The 19,485-nt window shown below is 35.5% G+C and overlaps 1 protein-coding gene across 2 annotated transcripts in view; it reads right to left on the reverse strand.

The window, feature by feature from the left end:
* Window positions 1–2,880: 2,880 nt before the first annotated feature.
* The window catches only part of CCDC186 (coiled-coil domain containing 186), a 54,245-nt gene continuing 37,640 nt past the window's right edge, over window positions 2,881–19,485 (reverse strand). For both annotated transcript variants that reach the window (XM_007964129.3, XM_007964130.3), the window contains 9 exons: window positions 18,515–18,613; window positions 18,257–18,343; window positions 17,273–17,415; window positions 14,012–14,267; window positions 13,231–13,420; window positions 11,969–12,049; window positions 9,524–9,734; window positions 7,948–8,167; window positions 2,881–7,281 (listed from right to left, as the gene is read on the reverse strand). In XM_007964129.3, the coding sequence (XP_007962320.3) occupies window positions 7,198–7,281; window positions 7,948–8,167; window positions 9,524–9,734; window positions 11,969–12,049; window positions 13,231–13,420; window positions 14,012–14,267; window positions 17,273–17,415; window positions 18,257–18,343; window positions 18,515–18,613 (1,371 nt within the window). In that variant the 3' untranslated portion in view covers window positions 2,881–7,197. The remainder of the gene's footprint in view (window positions 7,282–7,947; window positions 8,168–9,523; window positions 9,735–11,968; window positions 12,050–13,230; window positions 13,421–14,011; window positions 14,268–17,272; window positions 17,416–18,256; window positions 18,344–18,514; window positions 18,614–19,485) is intronic.

Consider the following 19,485-nt stretch of genomic DNA (forward strand, 5'->3'; position numbering starts at 1 on the left):
TTATCCTGTCAAGTGTAACCACTGTCCACGGGGTTGAAACTCTGGGATCAAGGTAAGTATATTTAAATTGACTCCCATTGTAACTGGTGGGGCACATCTAACTGTGAAAAGACACACCACACAATCACCTTTTTCTGTTGATTACATGGCCTGGGCTCTCTGCCTTCTCTCCTTACCCCTCCCCCTAGGTCCTACCCTCCTTGCAACAGCCCTCTACCCTGGGGGGCTTGCTACCTTCTTGTCCTAAATCTTCCTTTCTCTTGCAAACACATCCACAGTCTACTTAAAGCAGACTATTATGTTGGAAAGGTTTCTTTACTAATTTTACACTTACTCTACAGATCTTGGTTTCAGGGTATTCTTTCCAACAGTTAACTCATTAAGTTTCATGGCATAATTTAAGTGTACCACAACTGTTAGAGCAATGGGAACCAATGCCTCCCTCTGAGACTGGCCTTCAATGAGGAATTTAGGGCTTTCTCCATATCTTCTCTTCCCCAGCTTTGAGGGGTGCTTTTTCTCCCCTCCTCCTCAAGTTCCTTTTGCACCATCACCACCCAACACTTTCCATGACACTTCCTTGCTTTGTCCAGAAGCCATTAGGTAAGGTTGGAAAGTTTCCCTGACCTCCCTCACTATTCACTCTCCACCAGGCTACAAAATGAATATTGGGTCTTCAGTCCTGCCACTCTCTGCGGTCATCATCAGCTGATGCGTTGTTTTTTGCTCAGGTTTTGATAAAGTGAATTGTCTCCAGGGTTACTCAGACCTGTCAGCTCTCAAAGTCCTTGGTGGTTAAACTTGGAGAAAGGGCACATGAAGACACTCATAAGCACACATAATCCCTCTGTATTTTTTTTTTCCCTGTAATTGATTTTGCTTTTAGAAATTGAAGTTGTTTTGAACAGGGCTGTCATTTGGTCATCCTTCCAATTCATTGGGATCTAGTTTGAAATATGACAATTGGAACAAAACTTTGAATCCAGTGCATATTTTGGTTTTGGCGTTGCGGTTGCGTCTGAAGATCCTCGGAAGGGATTGAGACCTTGGTGTGCATGGTAGACCCCTGAAACTGGCGGGCTTGACCTCCTAGCAAATTGCTTCGTTTTTCCACTTCTGTTCAGGACCACTAAACACTGAAATGTGGATGCATACAGAAATAAATGCAGTTCATTATGTACTAAAGTTTTGTTTTTTAACTTGGTATTTGTGTAAATCCACCTTTTGAAGCAACAACTATCAAGTCTGAAAAGCAACTGATGTTTCCATTAACGTTTTTCTGGGGAAAAGTTAGTTCTAAGGATTTAACATCCTGTAACTGAAGTTTAACATAACAGTATCCCATAAGCAGTCTTTTTTATTGTCAGATTATTGCCAAATTTTAATTTTTAAAAGTGTGCATTTTCTTCAAAAGTGTAAGTTAGAAATTAATAATAAATAATCTACTGGGCAGAAACATCAAGTCTGGTCACACTATTCTCAGACAGTCATTAAAACTTATTAAAACTCAGCATTCGCATCGGTTAATCACAGAGGAATGCTTCTGAGTTGCTGCTCCTGAAGAGCAGGTACTCATTCTGCATTCATTAACTTAAGCTATTTTTATTAAGAAAAAACAGATTTGGATATAAGTTCATCAGAATGGCCTTCCCATCTCATGACTGCAGGTCATACTGACCACGTGAATGGTACTTTGATATAGTTAACCGAATATAAAGGAGCCACTAAAAGCCTCTGCTCATAATTATCACCTCCAGTTCAAGTCACTACTCTCCTGCTACGTGGACCTAAATCAAGAACCACAAGCTAATATCTTTCCTTGATTTACCCTCTTTCCCTGTATCTTCCTTTCTCTTGCAAACAAATCCACAGGCTACTGAAAGCAGACTGTTAAGTATGTTAGAAAACTTACTTTATTAATTTTACACTTACTCTACAGATCTTGATTTCAGGAGATTCTTTCCAATAGAGAACTCAATAAGTTATACGGCATAATTTAAGCACACCAGAACTGTTAGAGCAACGGAAACCAATGCCTTATTATGTGAAATATTTCATCCCACACATATTCACTTGATTGAATTAATGCCTTTTTCGTGTCTTCTTACTGAACATACTTAGTTCTTTATTATTGAAGCTAGACTTCATGGCAAGTGAGTTCTATTTCACAGAAAATCTGAACATATCACTGGCTTACCAAATAAGAAATTTTCACATTACCTATGGGCCCAGAGCCTTCTGTAAAAGGCTCACGTGGTCTGGCTCTGTGTCCCCACTCAAATCTCATATTGAATTGTAATCCCCATAATTCCCAAGTGTTGAGGGAGAGACATGGTGGGAGGTGAGTGAATCATGGGGACGGTTTCCCCCATGCTGTTCTCGTGGTAGTTAAGTTCTCACAAGATCTGATGGTTTTATAAGTGTTCGCAAGTTCTTCCTCCCTTTTCTCTCTCTTGCCTGCCACCATGTAAGACATGCCTGTTTCCTCTTCCACCATGATTGCAAGTTTCCTGAGGCCTCCCCAGCAATGCAGAACTGTGAATCAATTAAACCTCTTTCCTTTATAATTACCCAGTCTGGGGCAGTTCTTTACAGCAGTGTGAAAATCAATGAATATAAAGGCTAAGTTTTGCTATCAATAATTTAAACAAAAATTTAAAATACAACTTAGCATTCAACTTAAATCTGCTTACTATTGCTCACTGAATTCCAATCATATTGATAGAATAACGACAACTATAAAAAGCAAAAATTCCCAGTCTAGTTAAAAAAAAGAAAATTGAAGCTATTTGAATAAGCCTTGCCAACAGTCTGAAGAATCAGTCTGTTTAGCAAATGGTGTATATAAACAAATAATTAAAGATGCCATTAAACTACAAGTTGGTAAACAGGCATTACCTATTTAATAAGTACAATATATACATAGAATCCTCTTGAAAAGCTTCATTTTATACAGAAACATATTTACAACAAACAGTGTAATCAAATTAAAGATTATCTGTACAATACACACACACACATATATATATGTCTTCTGGAAGACAAGTTTCATCACTGCAGTCAAAATGGATAGCCATTTGCATTTTACAAAAGAATTCCATTCCAGAAGAAAAATACATCTCTAATATACAATTATATTTTTCATTTATTTTCCTAAAAATTCTCCAAGTTTAGATTACCTTTTCAATTTTTCTTTGTTCATCCTTGAAAAATTTCAGGTTTCTAGTGCCACCAACTGGTGTTAATTAAAAATCAACAATCTTGGTGTCCAAAAAAAATTGCTTTTAAAAAAAAGTCATCAAAAAATAGGCTACTGGAGTTAACATTCATAAAGCATAAATGACAACATGATTTATAAAAATATTTTCACCAGGGTAGCATATCTAATAACATTTACATTATCAAGGATTCTATTTTTTTCTTTTACTGATAAACCTTGGTTTAAATTTGCATATAACAATTTTTAGAAAATAATATATTGCAAAAGAAAGTTTGGAAACATGCGTGACATGATTAATCTTTATGAGCACCAAATAGGCATTAATAATTTAATGGTAAAAAATCTAATGCCATTTTCTGGTCTTTGGGTTTTTTAAAATTTTTCTTAAATAATAAACATTAAACTGTGACAAAAGTTAGGAAACATGCAGAACCACCAGGAAAACAGTAATTTATTCTCAGCGTACCTTTCCAAGGATTTTCCAAAGCCTCATGTAAGACTGATTTCTGGGCCACTTGCACAAGTAGATAAACCCTCTTCTCAGGCTAGTTATAAAGGGCTGAGATGAGCCACAGAAGTCCAAGACCTGCTCTGATTGTCTCCCAGTTCTCCCAGCTATTTTCTTTCCTTTTTTTTTTTTTTTTGAGACAGGGTCTCACTCTGTCACCCAGGCTGGAGTACAGTGGCAATCATAGCTCACTGCAAGCTTCAACCTCCCAGGCTCAGATGATCCTCCCAACTCAGCCTCCTGGGTAGCTAGGACCACAGGCATGTGCCACTGCATCCGGCTAATTTTTTCTATCTTTTGTACACATGGGGTTTTGCCATGTTGCCCAGGCTGGTCTCAAACTCCTGGGCTCAAGCAATCCTCCCACCTCGGCCTCCCAGAGTGCTGGGATTACAGGGGTGAGCCACCACACCTGGCCCCAGCTATTTTGATTAGACCATAAACTCCATGAGGATGGAAATGCCCTGGTCTGCTCACTAGTATAAATACAATACCCTGTATGGTGCCAGTACAATAATATAGGTTTTCAATAAATGCATTTATTAAATAAATAAATAACATGTTGGTAGCCTGATAAAATTTAATTTCAAGCTAAATCGCTTTAAATGGGTATGAAGATAGAAAGTAAAAACAAAAAAAACACCATCAAAGTTCAAATTTATTCTTCTGCCCAAATCTACCATTTTCAGTCCTTAAAACTAAACAGGCTAAAGTCTGAAGTGGTATGGGAAAATGGAGTCACGGAAAATATTCACTTCAAAATTAAAACCTATTTAAGTGTACACATATACATACACGGAAAAAATCACTTCCAGCTCAAATAAACCAAAATATTGCTAAATAACCAAAACAGCCTTGATATGTACAACCAATAATGAACATATAAAACAAACCTCCCTCCAGGTTTCAGATTTATCCAGATCATTTTCCTTTTCCAGATACCCCATTCTTCTCGCCATGTATTTAGAGGGCAGAAGGCCCTCTAAATCCTTACATCAGGAGCTGTCTGTGAATTAGTATAGAGATAGGTATCTCTGACACATGCAGATTACTTTGCTCAGTCCTGATCCATATACAGCACACAGTAGACACTGAAGAACAAAAGAAAACTAAAGCATTTTCTTTAAAAAATTTCCATAGTTTCTAAAATTTGTAAGGCAAAAAAGGTAATTGAGTCAAAATATTGTTTATAATAGTTTTCTTCTAAAATTTTCTCACTAAACTTCTCCAAGTAGATGGTAGCACAAATATTAATACTGGAGTGTGCATTTTTGTCTAAAATGTATATACATTTTAAAGTGTATAGGCATAGGATACTATGGATCTGATCACTATTTGGTCTCCATTATACATTTTGTGCCTTGGAGGAAAAAATCCAAATACTGTAGTTTATGAACCTGTATCATAAGAAACTAGAAAAATTTAGTTATGCTGCCTACCCAAAGTAGTCTTTAGGAGTGTTTAGTGTGTCTAGAAACAAATGGTAAAATAATTCAGATTTGATTGCACTTTCCCTCTCATTTTGATAAATTATTAATGGTAAAAAGAACAAGACACATTATGTTAAGACTAATACTTTTTATAACTATTCTAAAAATAAAACATCTTTGAACATATATTTTCATTTTGAAGTGAAAAGATATTTGTTTTGGGATAACATCTAACTCAATATATAGAAAAAAAAAGACATCCATTAAATAATCTAATCCTTAGTAAACTATCTTTTTAAACAATGTTGATTAAAAAATGTTAAAACACATTAAAAGGATATTGCCACCATGAGCCCAACTTTTAGAACCCATACAATTCTTTACAGGCTTTTAATGCATCATCCCAAAACTTAATTCCCTTAATGGGAGAAAAAGGGATGCAAAAATCCAAACCAAACAAGGCTTGCTGCAGTATCTGCACAAGAGCCAAGGTATCTTATTATAGTAATGATCTGAAGATAATGAAATATGAAAAATCACTCAGAAATTGTAAGTGAGAAATAATAAGGGGTGAGAAAAAATTCAATGACATAGAAATATTGATACTATGGCAACACTTAAGTGTATATCTTAAATAAATATTGTAAAAAATCCAACAAGATAGAAAAAATTGGCTTAAAAATTAAGTTCCTTTGGTTACAGATATATACTTATTTTAGGTATGTGTGAGGTTTTTTGTTTTGTTTTAAGAGACAGGGTCTTGCTCTGTTGCCCACGCTGGAATGCAGTGGCACCATCATGGCTCACCTGCAGCCTTGACCTCCTGTGCTCAAGTGATTCTACCACTTCAGCCTCCCGAGTAGCTGGAACTAAAGGCATGCACCAACATGCCTGGATAATCTTTTAAAATTTCTTTGTAGAGATGGGGGTCTCGCTATGTTGCCAAGGCGGTTCTTAAACTCCTGGCCTCAGGTGATCCTCCTGCCTTGGCCTCCCAAAGTGCTGGGATTACAGCTGTGAGTTACTGCACCTGGACTATTTTATGTTTTAAATAAATACACTGAAACATCACATGTGGGGGAACTGTATGATCACTCCACTACAATACATAATTAATGTATCAATGTTGAAGAATGGTGCTCAAATGAAATAGTTTATAGTGCCATATGCTGGTTTCTTTTGGAAGGTGGTTCTTCATTAAATATTTATCTTTACACAATGTCAGTAAAACTAAAGTATTTCAGTTTCAAAGAACCATTCATCTCTCTGTTCTCATGATAGGATCCATTTCACAATTTAAAATATAAGTACACTCCACAGAAATTTTATAAATTAATATGTAATTTAAAATCATATTTTAAGTTAACTAAAAACTTTAAAAATTCAACCATTAACTCAAACAATCAGAATCTGAAAAAATGTACCTAAAACAGATAAGAAAACCTGACAGAGATAAATAATGACTGATCATTGCTAGTTACCAACAGCTAGCTTTCCTATTAAGTTCAGCTTTCATTAAAACTGAAATTAGAAGATTTAAGTATTCATACGCATCCCTAAAACTCACCCAATATGCTGGAGTATAAAAATAAAAAATTTTATTTTTTTTTAGCTGTCTTGATGTTGGAGTAATAGTGTATTTACTGAATGTTTACCACCTATCTTTTCATATATAATTTTTAAAAGGTGAGTCACTTTTGACATTATGTATTTTAAAGGGAAGAAATATGAACAAAGGGCTTTATAAAAGCCCTTGTAATGTTCAACATTTCTTATGAATATAAGCAAATTAAGTTGTTTAGATTCAATGACAGGCTGTTATATTACACCATACAAAAACAAACTTCATCAAAGCTTTCAGTCTTACAGTATATATAGCAATGCATTCATATTGTAAAAGGATATTTTTTGTGTACAGATGAAGCAAAACAATATTTTTACTGGCTGAAACAAAAAGTGGAAGAAAGTTTCCAACAATAGTGGTCAGTGGCACCTACTCCTGTGTGGCTTTTGCCTGTTTACTGAGCAGGAGGCTTGTATTAGGTTTTCTTTGTCTTCTGTTCTAGTTCATGCTGGTGTTTAATAAGACGTTCTATTTCTGTTCCAAGTGTTTGTAGATTCTCCTTTAATAATTGGGGTGAGGGGAAAGGGAAGAGAAAAACAAAAGTATAATAAATAAAACAATTCAGTTTGAACTATTTTTTGCCTAAATTTTGAAAATGAAAGAGTGGTTAGCCCTAAATGCTATGTCAGATAAACTAGCGACCCAGCTGTTTTCAGTAAAGTACTCCTGTCCATTTCAAAGTAATACTCAAACTTTCTACTGAAGCTACAGCAATTTTTTAATGCATAAAATAATTTCTTACTATTACTGATTTTAAAATTATTTTTAAACTCAGTACTAATTTTCAAGGCCCACCCACAGCAAAAATAAAATAGTTGGGTCAAATATTAACTGCAAAAAATAAAGCTGAAAAATAAATCAGAAATGCCATAATCTTAAAAAATTGTTTCAGTAATTAAAACTAATTATATGTCAAAGCCATCCAATATAAATTTAATGACATCTTAGTGTCTATCAAATAGCAAAATTAATTTTTGCTATTTTTCATCTTTCCTAATATAAAGAACTATACTTTTTAAAAAGAGAAAATCACAAAACTTCATCTTCGGGTAAAATGACTGTCTTGCATTACAAAAACAGCCCAGTTAATTGCTAGATCAGACTGTGAAACAGGCATCATTTTGCCATGTTTACTGGTTGGCATATGAATGAGAAATACAAATACCTTCAAAGTAATATTTTTTAGTAACGTATCCTCCAAAACAGCCTGTAATTTTCGGTTGATCTCCAAAGAGAGCTCCAATGTTAATCCATTGTCAGCTGGATGGGATGTGTATAAAGATGCCATGATGCCACCCCGTCTACTTAAATGAACTTTGTTAAAATCAGATGCCTCTGAAGAAAGTGTGCCTGACTCTTCCCGTAAAATATAACTTTGAATTATTCTGCAAAACAAAGTGATAGTATCAGTTGTGTACTCGTAGAATTAAAAAAAAATGGAATTTGCAAAAGTCAACTAATAATAAAGATAAGCATAAAATAAATATTAGGTTAATAACCTAACTATATTAGGAAAGAATTCTCCTTATTTGGATGGTTTCTTAAACTACCTCATTTTTGTTCTATTGTAGCATTCAGAGTAAAGACATATAAACATTGTTTTTCTATGTCTTTCCTTATTAATCAAAATTTGAGCTTTTCTGTTTGTTTTTAAAGAGACAAGGTCTCATTCTGTCACCCAGGCTGGAGTGCAGTGGCACAAACAGCTCACTGCAGCCTCCACTGCATGGGCTCAAGTGATCCTCTTGCCTCAGCCTTCCGAGCAGCTAGGACCACAGACGTGTACCACCATGCCTGAATAATTTTTTTTTTGAGATGGGGTCTTGCTATGTTGCTCAGGCTGGTTGACCTCCCCGCTTCAAGCAATCCTCTAGCCTTGGCCTCTGGCCTCCCAAAGTGCTGGGATTACAGGTGTGAGACACCATACCTAGCTGAGCAATTTCTTTATTGCTCCAATTTGTTAATATTTTCTGTTTTCCTATTATTAGACTTACAATTTGCTGTATTTTATGCTCTTTCTTTTAAAAGTCACAGGCACACTTTCCTATAAGTCTAAAATTATTTCAAAATAAAAATTAAGTCATTGGAAAAGGCCTACAATATAAAAACAACTTTTATTTACATAAAACAGTATTTGTGAGAGGAATTTGGCACAGCACTCCCCAGAGTTAGTCAGAGCTGGGTTTGGATCTTCAGCTCTAGGTCTGTCACACAGGTGATGAATGGTGGCCCTGAAACATTTAGTGATTTGACCTGAGCCCCGGTTATCTGCAAAATTAGAGAACTCATGCACTGAGTGGTTGTAAGCAATCAATGAGATATTGCTAAGCCATAGGCACAGTGCCTTGTACTACTAGGTACTCAATAAATTATCCCACTATGTCCTACCCAACAGGAAAAAAAAATCCATAACCCCATATATATCTCTTAGAGCCACAGTCATGAAAATAAAAAGCTAAGCAAACCATTATCTTTTTAAAATCTAAAGTTGTTTAAGTATCTTAAAAATATTAACATTGACTGAACTCTCTATCACCTTAAAGGAAAGACCTGTGTTTTATTTCATCTTAGTATTCACAAAACCTAGAACATAATAGGTGATCATAAAAGACTGGGAACCCAATAACTATAATTATTTTTTGAAAGTTAGGCTCTTGATAGGACTAATTTTAAAAACAGTAACTTTGCCATATGAGTAATAGTATTTTGAAGACCGATCATGCTACCATAATAATACATACTTTGTTTTTTTCCTAATTTCTTCCACCAGTTGTTTGATGTGGTCCTCCATAAATTCTATCTTTTCATTTTTCCGGGCATGTGCTTTTTGCAGCCTAACTATCCTCTCAATCAACATGGCCTTATCTACTTGTGGAAAGTTATCCACAGCTACTGAGGACCCAGTATTTTCTGGAGATCGATCTTCTGCACTGCTTCGAGCATTCAGGGACCCTGAAGACACAAAAAAAAATTGGTTTAGATACTGTGCTTAATCTAACATCATCTCTCATCTCATATATTATTTATTCCAGTATCATTTCAAATATTCACTCTAACAGAGTTGGACACAGAAGACAACACAGGTCAACGTGGCCTAGGTTCTTGTTTCTGAATATACTGGTGACAGAGGTATCAACAGGGTCTACACTGTGTCTCTCAGGAAGTGGTAATAAGAGAAACAAGGATCTCAAAAAGAATAACAAGTCTAAAGTGAGACCAAAATTAAACTATAATAGAGCAAAGCAGAGAGGAGGAGGGAGGGAGGACAGGAACAGAGGTATGAGAGGAGACAGAGAAACAGAGGTTAGAATATAGTGGGTTAAGCTCTGAGGCCAGCCTGCCTAGGTTCAAATACTACTCCTCTACTTACTAGCTGTGTGACTTTGGATAAGGTATTTAATTTTCTGTGCCTTGGTTATGTCATCTTAAAGTGGCATAAATTACATTATTTACCTCACAGGATTGTTATCCTCATTTAAATGAATTAATATATGTGAAATGCTTCAAAAAAGCCATATAGTAAGCATTACGCAATGTTAGGTATTACTTTTACCAACGTCAGTAAGAAGAATCTGATCCTCTTTACCCTCCCAATCCCATTTTATAGCTTTAATATATCTTATCCAAAGTAATATATCTTATACAAAGTTATATAATGAATAAATGGCAGAGCTGGGATCTAAATACATGTCTGTAATTTCAAATCCATGTTCTTACTACACATTTTTTTCCCCACTACTATAACAGCTGATGATGGTTTTCTACTAATAACAGCTGATGGTTGTTTTTCTGGGAGGCAATATAGTATAGTGCCAAGCAAGGACTCTGGAGCCAAAGATTTCTCACTGTGAACTTTTGGTGAATCATGTAGCCTCTGAATCTTGGTTTCCTCATCTATGAAATGGGAATTATAATACTTACCTCACATGACTTTTTTGCAGAGTAAATGGTATGTTTCAAGTGCTTAGCATGCTTCTTGGCATTCCAAAACAGACACAAACACTGATATTTTGCTAATTATCATTTTCATAATGGTATCAATCATAATTTTATAGACTCTACCCATTTTTACTTTAGAACATAGGCATATCTATCATGAGAAAAACTAAAAGATTTAAAAACATATACATGTGCATATATATGTAAAACTCTGATACACAATTATGACATCTTCATTGGTTCTTGGGTGTTAAAAGAAAAAGAGAGAGACCACTGTACACCAAATCTCTTTATAAATCTGATTTTAAAAAACAGAAGAGGAAGCTGTTGCACAGAATAAAGCAGCAGCAGGCTAGAAAAAAGAAGGGGCTGGGCACGGTGGCTCACGCCTGTCATCCCAGAACTCTGGGAGGCCAAAGTGGAAGGATCACTTGAAGCCAGGAGTTCAAGATCAGCCTGGGCAACATAGTGAGATCTTGTCTATACAAAACACAAAACAAAACAAACACAAAAACAAAAAACCAAAAAATAAACATTAGCTAGGCGTTTGGCATGTGCCTATAGTTGTAGCTACTTGAGAGGCTGAGGTGGGAAGATTGTGGTTGAGGTCGCAGGGAGCCAAAGTCACACCACTGCACTCCAGCCTGGGTGACCGAGTTAAGACCATGTCTCCAAAAAAAAAAAAAAAAAAAAAAAGAAAAGAAAACACAACGAACAAAAAAGAAAGTAGGGACATAGATTGCATAGAACCTCATGACATATCTGAAATCCTGGGTAATGAATAGAACTTAAATATTTAACCAGAAACATTTTTTACAATATAATTATATGTAACCACTATGTTTCATACTTCAAACTGAAACAAAGCATATCAATACTTTTTAAAATAAAAAAATGCTATTTATTTATTTTTTGAGACAGAGTTTCGCTCTGTTGCCCAGGCTGGAGCGCAGTGATGCAATCTCAGCTCACTGAAACTTCCACCTCCAAGTGATTCTCGTGCCTCAGCCTCCCGATGGGATTACAGGCAGGCATAAGCTACCACACCCAGCTAATTTTTGTATTTTTAGTAGAGATGGGGTTTCTCCATGTTGACCAGGCTGGTCTTGAACTTCTGACCTCAGGTGATCCACTCATCTTGGCCTCCCGAAGTGCTGAGATTACAGGTGTGAGCCATTGTACCTGGCCAAAAATGCTATTTATTTTTACATCAATCATGAAATAACAACTAGAGCCACTAGCTTTACCTGATGAACTAGAACGACTTCCCATGCTGCTGACTTCTTTGTCATAGCTTCCATTCTCAACCTGATCTAATTTTCTTCGTGCTATAGGAAAAAGAAGATTATTTGTCACAGTTATCAGGACCATTTGCTCCTACCATCTCTGACTTTAATTGCTAAAATCACTGAGGCAAAAATGGCATAGACAAGAGAAAGTTCTTGAATACATACTTTAGGCAGAGGGCTATGTCATTCATATAAAATGTCATTTGGAAATGTACAAGTACAAAATATACAGAAACAACATTGTAACTGACACTGGCATCACTTAATCACAGTGGAGTTAACTTTTTAAAGTACTGAAAGATTTAGAAGTTCCTTACAGTACCAGAAATTTCCTCCAAATTTCCCTTCAATTACATCTACAAAAACAAACTAAATTCTATGGCAAATATCTGAATATATTCATATTAAGTAAATGCTAAGTCCCTTTTAGCTTATTACTATGTTTCAACCTATTTTAACACAAATAAAGCCATGGGAAATAGTGGAGAAATAGGAGGTTAAAATACGTGTCTTATTTATTTTTGTATCCCAAGCATATAACACAGACACCCAATGATTATATGACTTTTTAAAAGAAAGAAATCTGGAATCTAGTTCAGCAGTCAATTGTTATGCTTGGGTAATTTATAACTTTTTGGGGTCTGTTTCTTGAGACCCAGGTGAAGAATTAAGTTGCAACGATTTCCAAGTTAGAGGACGCATCTGGGGTATCTGCACCCTAGATGCCGGTAGCCTAGATGCAGCACAAAAGAAATCACAGGAATGTGAAAGGAGAAGATATCAGAGCTGCTATTTATACTGATATTTAAAGATAGATGTTTAAAAATTTCTGTTTTTCATGTTTTCTAATATATATAAAAGAGTAACATATGTTTAAAATGTATAAACACATATAAATTGGAGAACAAATGCCTAAGCACTTTTTACTGACAGGAGTATGTGATCACAAGTTTAGATACTAATGCCCTAACATTACTTTCCCAATTCTCATGTTTTGTGATTCTGTGAATAAATGTCCTTTAGCATACAAGATATCTTTTAGGATAAAAGACTATTCATGAAAATTGCAAGAAGTTTAAGAATTTGGTTTACTAATATTAATAAAGAGAACATACAGCTTCAATGTGGTAGAACCACAAAAAATATTTTTTTTCTAGAAAATCCTTAATGATTAAAAGAAACAAACACATTCATGGTCTAAGTGTGGAAGAATTTTATACCTTGCTGAAGTTGTTTGGTGAGATCCTTGATACTAGAGGCATGTTTACGTCTTTGAGTTACTAACTCATCTTTTAATTCTTCTACTTGGGTACTCAGTGCTTTAACTTCTGTTTGTCTACAAGTAAGTTCAGCTTGCAGAGTTTGGACTTCCTCTTTTCGCAGTTCTTCCTCTTTCAACAGCCTACTTTCCTGAATAGTAAGTAAAACAAAACCCACCAATTTTAGTATGTTTGTTTCCATTAATGCTCAGTTTATTACCGTAACAATCTAAGATTCTTGACAGTGGAGATTGTTCTATTATTATTCCTTACCAGCTTTTGTTTACTTGAGCTTCTCACAGTTCTCATATAGCAAAGCAGGGGGATATATTAATGAGCATATCGTTCTATACATACCAAGCAACATGTGATACAGGTTGTTGAATTTTTGGATTAAAGTCTCAAATCATTTTTATGTGTAACTTGAAGACATTCTCATAAATTAAAAAAATAGAAATTTAAAGTACATTTTAAAAATATATAATGATTCTAGTTAGGAAGGACACAAACCAGTTTTCTCATTTTCAAAAGTAAAATATTGTTCATAATTATTTTAGGAAGAACTTTTATTATAAATTATAACAGTTGAGGAAAAAAACCGACATTTCTTACAGCAGCTGAAATTGTCAGAAAGTCAGTGCCCGGGAAAGAACTTAATTCAACTACCACAACGTTTATACTGTTAGGGAAATTTAATTTGTGCTTGTTATGTTGTTTTAAATAAATGTAAATTTATACTTACCAAATTAATATTTGTCTGTTTCATTTGTTCACACTGGCTTTGTAACTGACTTTCACTACAAGAAAGTTTATCAAATTGTGACTGCAAAGAATTGGATTCAGACTGGAGCTGTGCATTCTTACTAGTGAGCCTCTCTGTGAACAGCAGCAGCTCCGATTCTCTCTTCCTACTGCCTTCGATGTCTTTTTGTAGGTCATTAATCAAAGAATTGAGACTTTCCACTTCTTCCTTCAAATTTTCAATTTCTTGCTTTCCTCTAAAAAACAAAATTTATATTTAAGAAAAAAATAAACCATTAAAAGACATCAAATTAATGGTTTGGGAATTTGCATCTAGTCAAATGGATTCGTTATCCAAATATTTATAAATGTCTAATATATGCCAGGAAATAAAAGCTGGAAAGAAAAGTGAGCAAGACCAACACGGTCTCCGCTTTCAAAGAGTTTTTAGTCAAGTGCAGAAATTATGAGTGTAAAAAAACATTTTTGATGATAAAAGCACAGAGTGGGTTTGCCTAAACTAGTCTAAGTGATGCTCAAACTAATACTTAAAGCAGGAATCAGCAACCTTTTCCAGTAAAAGATCAGATAGTAAATAAGTTAGGTTTCTGGGTCACATGGTTTTGCTGCAATTGTTCCACTCTGCCACTGTACTATGAAAACTGCCACAGATATTACATGAATGAGTGTGGATGTATTCCAAAAAAACTTCATTTACTAAAAGAGGAAGTGGGCTGGATTTGTTTTGTAAGCCATGGTTGATCCCTGACCTAAAGCAGAAGTTACTGGAAAAAAAAAATATGCTCCAGGTAAAGGGAACAGTATATGCTAAAAGCTGGGAACGGAGTAAGAGGACTTTTTGTTGGTCCTGACAGATGTTCAGTATTGATGAACAGAAGGACTGTACTATATCCCAAGCACTTAACACAGGGTTTGGCACATAGGAAACAATCCATTAACATCTGTTAACCAACTACAGCTGAAATACAAGGGTGAAAAAAGGGAAGGCATGGAAGCAGCAAGGGACAAGTCACTAATCTTATAAGCCATGCTAAGGCAATGGAACTCACTAAACAATCTCTGAGGCAGTGGGAAGTCACTGAAGAGTTTTTAGATTTCCTTTTTAAAAAGGATTATACTAACCACAGTGTGGAAAATAGATTAGAGAGGATACAAGCAGAAAAAATACAAATGGTGGCAGTTTTCCAGGTGAGAGCTGATAATAGCTTGGACTATGGTAGTAGCAGTGGGGAGGTAAAAAGTGAATGGACTTGACAGATGTTATAGACTCAGTATCATGAATACTTTGTAACTGGCTAGATGTGTGAGGGGAAGGAAAGAAGAAATGTGGATGGCCCTCAACCTGTTGAGCTGGACAGTCACATGGATGCTGCACTCATCATTCATCCTAGGAACATGTGAGGAGAAGCATGGGACAGAGAAACCGATTTTGGACATGCTAAGGTTTGAGGTATCTTTGATACTTGTGCCTGGAGCTTAGTGAAAAGGGCTAAAGAAAATGATTCAAAAGTCCTGCAGCATACTATAAAACCAGCTGGGATCACCCAAAGTTACAATAAAATTAGAACAAGAGGGCTTTATGAGAGAAAGAGAAGCCTGCCAAGGAGATTGAGAGACGGTGGCCAAAAAGGTGAGAGGAAAATCAGCATGTGATGGAAACGAAGCCAAAGGAACAAGCCTATCAAGAAAGACAACTGAATTCAACAGTGTTTAAAGATGATAAAAATTCAAGCAAGGGTGGGTCTGAGATATGTCTACCATATGCAGGGAGGCATTAGTAATTTTTAATGAAATGGTGGGGTAGAAGCTACAATTAAGTGGAGAGGTACACAACATAGGAAGTGAGGAAATGGAGAATGAATACAGAAGATTCTATCAAGTTTGGCTGCAAAGGAAAGGAGAAAAATAAGGCAGCAGGGCAAAGCTATAAGAATTTTGATTTTTTTTTTTTTTTGAGACAGAGTCTCGCTCTGTCACCCAGGCTGGAGTGCAGTGGCACGATCTCGGCTCACTGCAAGCTCCCCGTCCCAGGTTCACACCATTCTCCTGCGTCAGCGTCCCGAGTAGCTGGGACTAAAGGCGCCCGCCATCATGCCCGGCTAATTTTTTCTATTTTGATTTTTAGTAGAGACGGGGTTTTACCATGTTAGCCAGAATGGTCTCGATCTCCTGACCTCCTGATCTGCCCGCCTCGGCCTCCCAAAGTGCTACGATTACAGGTATGAGCCACCGCACCCGGCCAGGAGTTTTGATATTTTTAAAAGACACTTATGTTTAAATGTAGAAAGAAAAAGAAAGTGGAGAAAGGTAAGCCATAAAGGATAAAGAATAATAATCAAGACAGAACCCAAGAAGGCAGAAGAGATGAAATCCACAGCAGAAGTAGAAAGACTAATTTGATTCACAGAGGAGATTCTTCCATGGTAACAGCAGAAAATATGGCTGCAGATACAGGCAGTTCACGGGACTGAGGGCAAAAAGTTGAGAGAGCTGTCATCTGAAAGTTCCCATTTTTTCTGTGAAGAAGTAAACACTTGCCAAGAGTAAATAGAAAAGTAAGAGGAAAAAATGAAGTGTGAAGAAAACGGTAGGGTTTAGAAACGATGTTATGAAGAGGGTGGAGAATCTCTGACCAAGGACACATGGCAAGATTAGGTGCATTAATATTTGCAATTGAGGTTAGTGATCATGAATTTATTAGCAGAATCAATCTGAATGATGGTAGAGATTTTTTTTAGCAACACTCAGCAGCTTAGTTATCAGCAAGGTGTGGAAAAGAAGTTACCTGGCTTCAAAATGAATTCACGTTCTGTCAAGTAACGTCACAAGTCGAGTTTACTTAAATGGTTTTATAAGGAGCCAAGGAATAATATCAGCTCCGGATCTTAAGCTACACACATGCAAAGATCTAGAGCTAGACTTACCTTTTACAAGAAAAAGTAAACACTGTGCATAAGTAACAGAATTCGAAAGCTAAGGAATGGATAAGACTCAACCTATTCTGTCATAAATTGCCACTACCAATGTTTAAGGAATATAAACTTTGATTTTTAGAAACCATGATAGGAAGGAACTCAAAGATAATCCAAAGAAGTTCAAATAAAGAGAAAAAATTTAAAAATTTCAGCTAGTAAAATTCTAAAAATTGTTCTTGTTTAATGCAATAATTGCATTTAGAAAATCTCGAGATAAAATTTAAAAGCTTGTTTATTAATTCAAATAGAAGTTGCTCATTTTGTACCTTTGAAGCTGCTCCTGTAGCTGATCAAAAATTTTCACCTTGTCCAATAAATTCTGAATTTCAGCTTTTTGGCGATTAATAATTTCCTTATATTTTGATAATTCATCTTCTGTTCTTAATCGTTCATCTTCTAGACATTTCACCTATCGAATGATCATAACCAAGTTACAAACCATGTTTTCTTGTTCTTTATAAACTATTTTATATAGTGGTTACATATGAATAATCTAGAAATTCTAAAGCACCATTAACGTGAAGAAAATATAATGCAAATTTTACAATCCTACGTTTTAGTCTCAGGTTTCTTATGATTCAGTCATGGGAGTTTTAGCATGTGATTTTACTTTTTACTGAATCACCATCTCCTCATCTGAAAAAGAATAATATATCTTCTCTACCTCAGAAAACTGGCAGGAAGAACAAGTAAGAAGGTTTACGAAAAAACAATTTAAAATTGTCAAGTGATCTCAAATTCAGGGTGGTTAAAGGACTATTTCTAAATAAATGAATGATACACATTCATATTCATATTGGAAGAGATACTAATCTTACAATAAAGACTGTAAACACTGAAGAGGACTTAATAGATTATTGGCCATTAAAACTATCCGTCTATTAAATATAGTCGGGAAAAATATAGCCTTCCTATTATTTTCTGACACAGTTCTAAGGTCCAACTATCTTTCCAGTTGATTCATTGATGAGACTGTCTTTAGAGAGAGGCCCAAGGATAAGTTATAAACACAGCAAATGTGCTGTGAAATAGGAATGTTTGGCAAACACGTCAAAGGGACTAACACGGAAGACATTTTCCTTTAAACAAAAGAAGTTGCTAGGAAATTGCTCCTCTTCTCTACTCTGAGTTCATTTATTATGGAATATTTCTATGTTAATGTCCTTTCCCCACCACTTTAAAAATCAGAATGAATCCAAAATTTAAGATATTTACCCCTCCTCTGGATTCATGACTAAAGATTGAATTACCTTTGTTCTCAGTGTTCGTAACTCATCCATACCCTCCTTAAATGTTCTCTTCAGATCTTCTAGTTCCTTTATTTTGGCATGATGCATCTTTAAAAAAGTTTAAAAGAACAACAAATCATAATGTGCTAAACTGTATCTAGGATTTATTGCCTGCTCTTTCCAAAAGGCCTTAAAAGTAGATGGCAATAAGTTCTATTTCTCTTTCTGTATTTATTACGCAACTTAGGATATATAAAGAGCAAAACTACTCACACTCACCTCTAGCTGGTCGGATTTTTCTTGCATTTGTTTTTCAAGTTCTCCTTTTGTGACTCTAAGTTTTGCATCAAGCTCATTTGATTTAATTTCTTCTGACTCCTAGTGGAAAGAAAATGAAAAAAGTGTGACAATTTTTAACCCATTTCCCGTTTGCCCTGAGAAAACTCCTCTCTAATCCTAGTGTAGCATCATATACATTTCTGTTACATTAGGATAAGAGACAAGTTCTGTTTAAAAATAACTCCAAGAACAGTTTTTATATTTTATCTTCACACTGAAAATCAGTCAGATTTGTTTCAGCCTCGAGTGTGTTTACGTAAAATTAAATGAGTGCTGGCAGCAAGCTGCACTTTTTTTCTAAATAGCAAATGGGTTAAAGTTTTATACTTTGAAAAGAAAGATTGCAATTAAGTTCACTAATTGTAAAATACGTAGTATACATAAAATCGAAGACTGCATTGAAAGATTTTAAATATGTCAATTTTGCATAAACAAGAATAGTACATTCAAACATGTAACATAGTAGAGTATTTTTGTAAGCTATACATTTCCTTGCACTCTTCATTCTTCTGACATTTTCTAGGGTTTTTATTTGTTGGAAAACTTCTCTTATAAAATCCATTGAAGCTGCAGGTACTTTAACATTGGAAATAACCTGTATTTTATTTAACTGCCTGCCCAACAAAGTACATTCTATATGCAGAAGTAGAATACTGCACATACGGAAATTTAACGAAACAAGAGAACTGGCTGGGCGCAGTGGTTCATGCCTGTAATCCCAGCACTCTGGGAGACCGAGGCAGGTGACTCACGAAGTCAGGAGTTCAAGACCAGCCTGGCCAACACAGTGAAACCCCCTCTCTACTAAAAATAAAAAATTTAGCCAGGTGTGGTGGCGGGCGCTTGTAATTCCAGCTACTCGGGAGGCTGGCGCAGGAGAATCACTTGAACTTGGGAGGCAGAGGCTGCAG

The sequence above is a fragment of the Chlorocebus sabaeus genome, chromosome 9 (genome assembly GCF_047675955.1).
Source record: "Chlorocebus sabaeus isolate Y175 chromosome 9, mChlSab1.0.hap1, whole genome shotgun sequence".
NCBI lineage: Eukaryota > Metazoa > Chordata > Mammalia > Primates > Cercopithecidae > Chlorocebus > Chlorocebus sabaeus.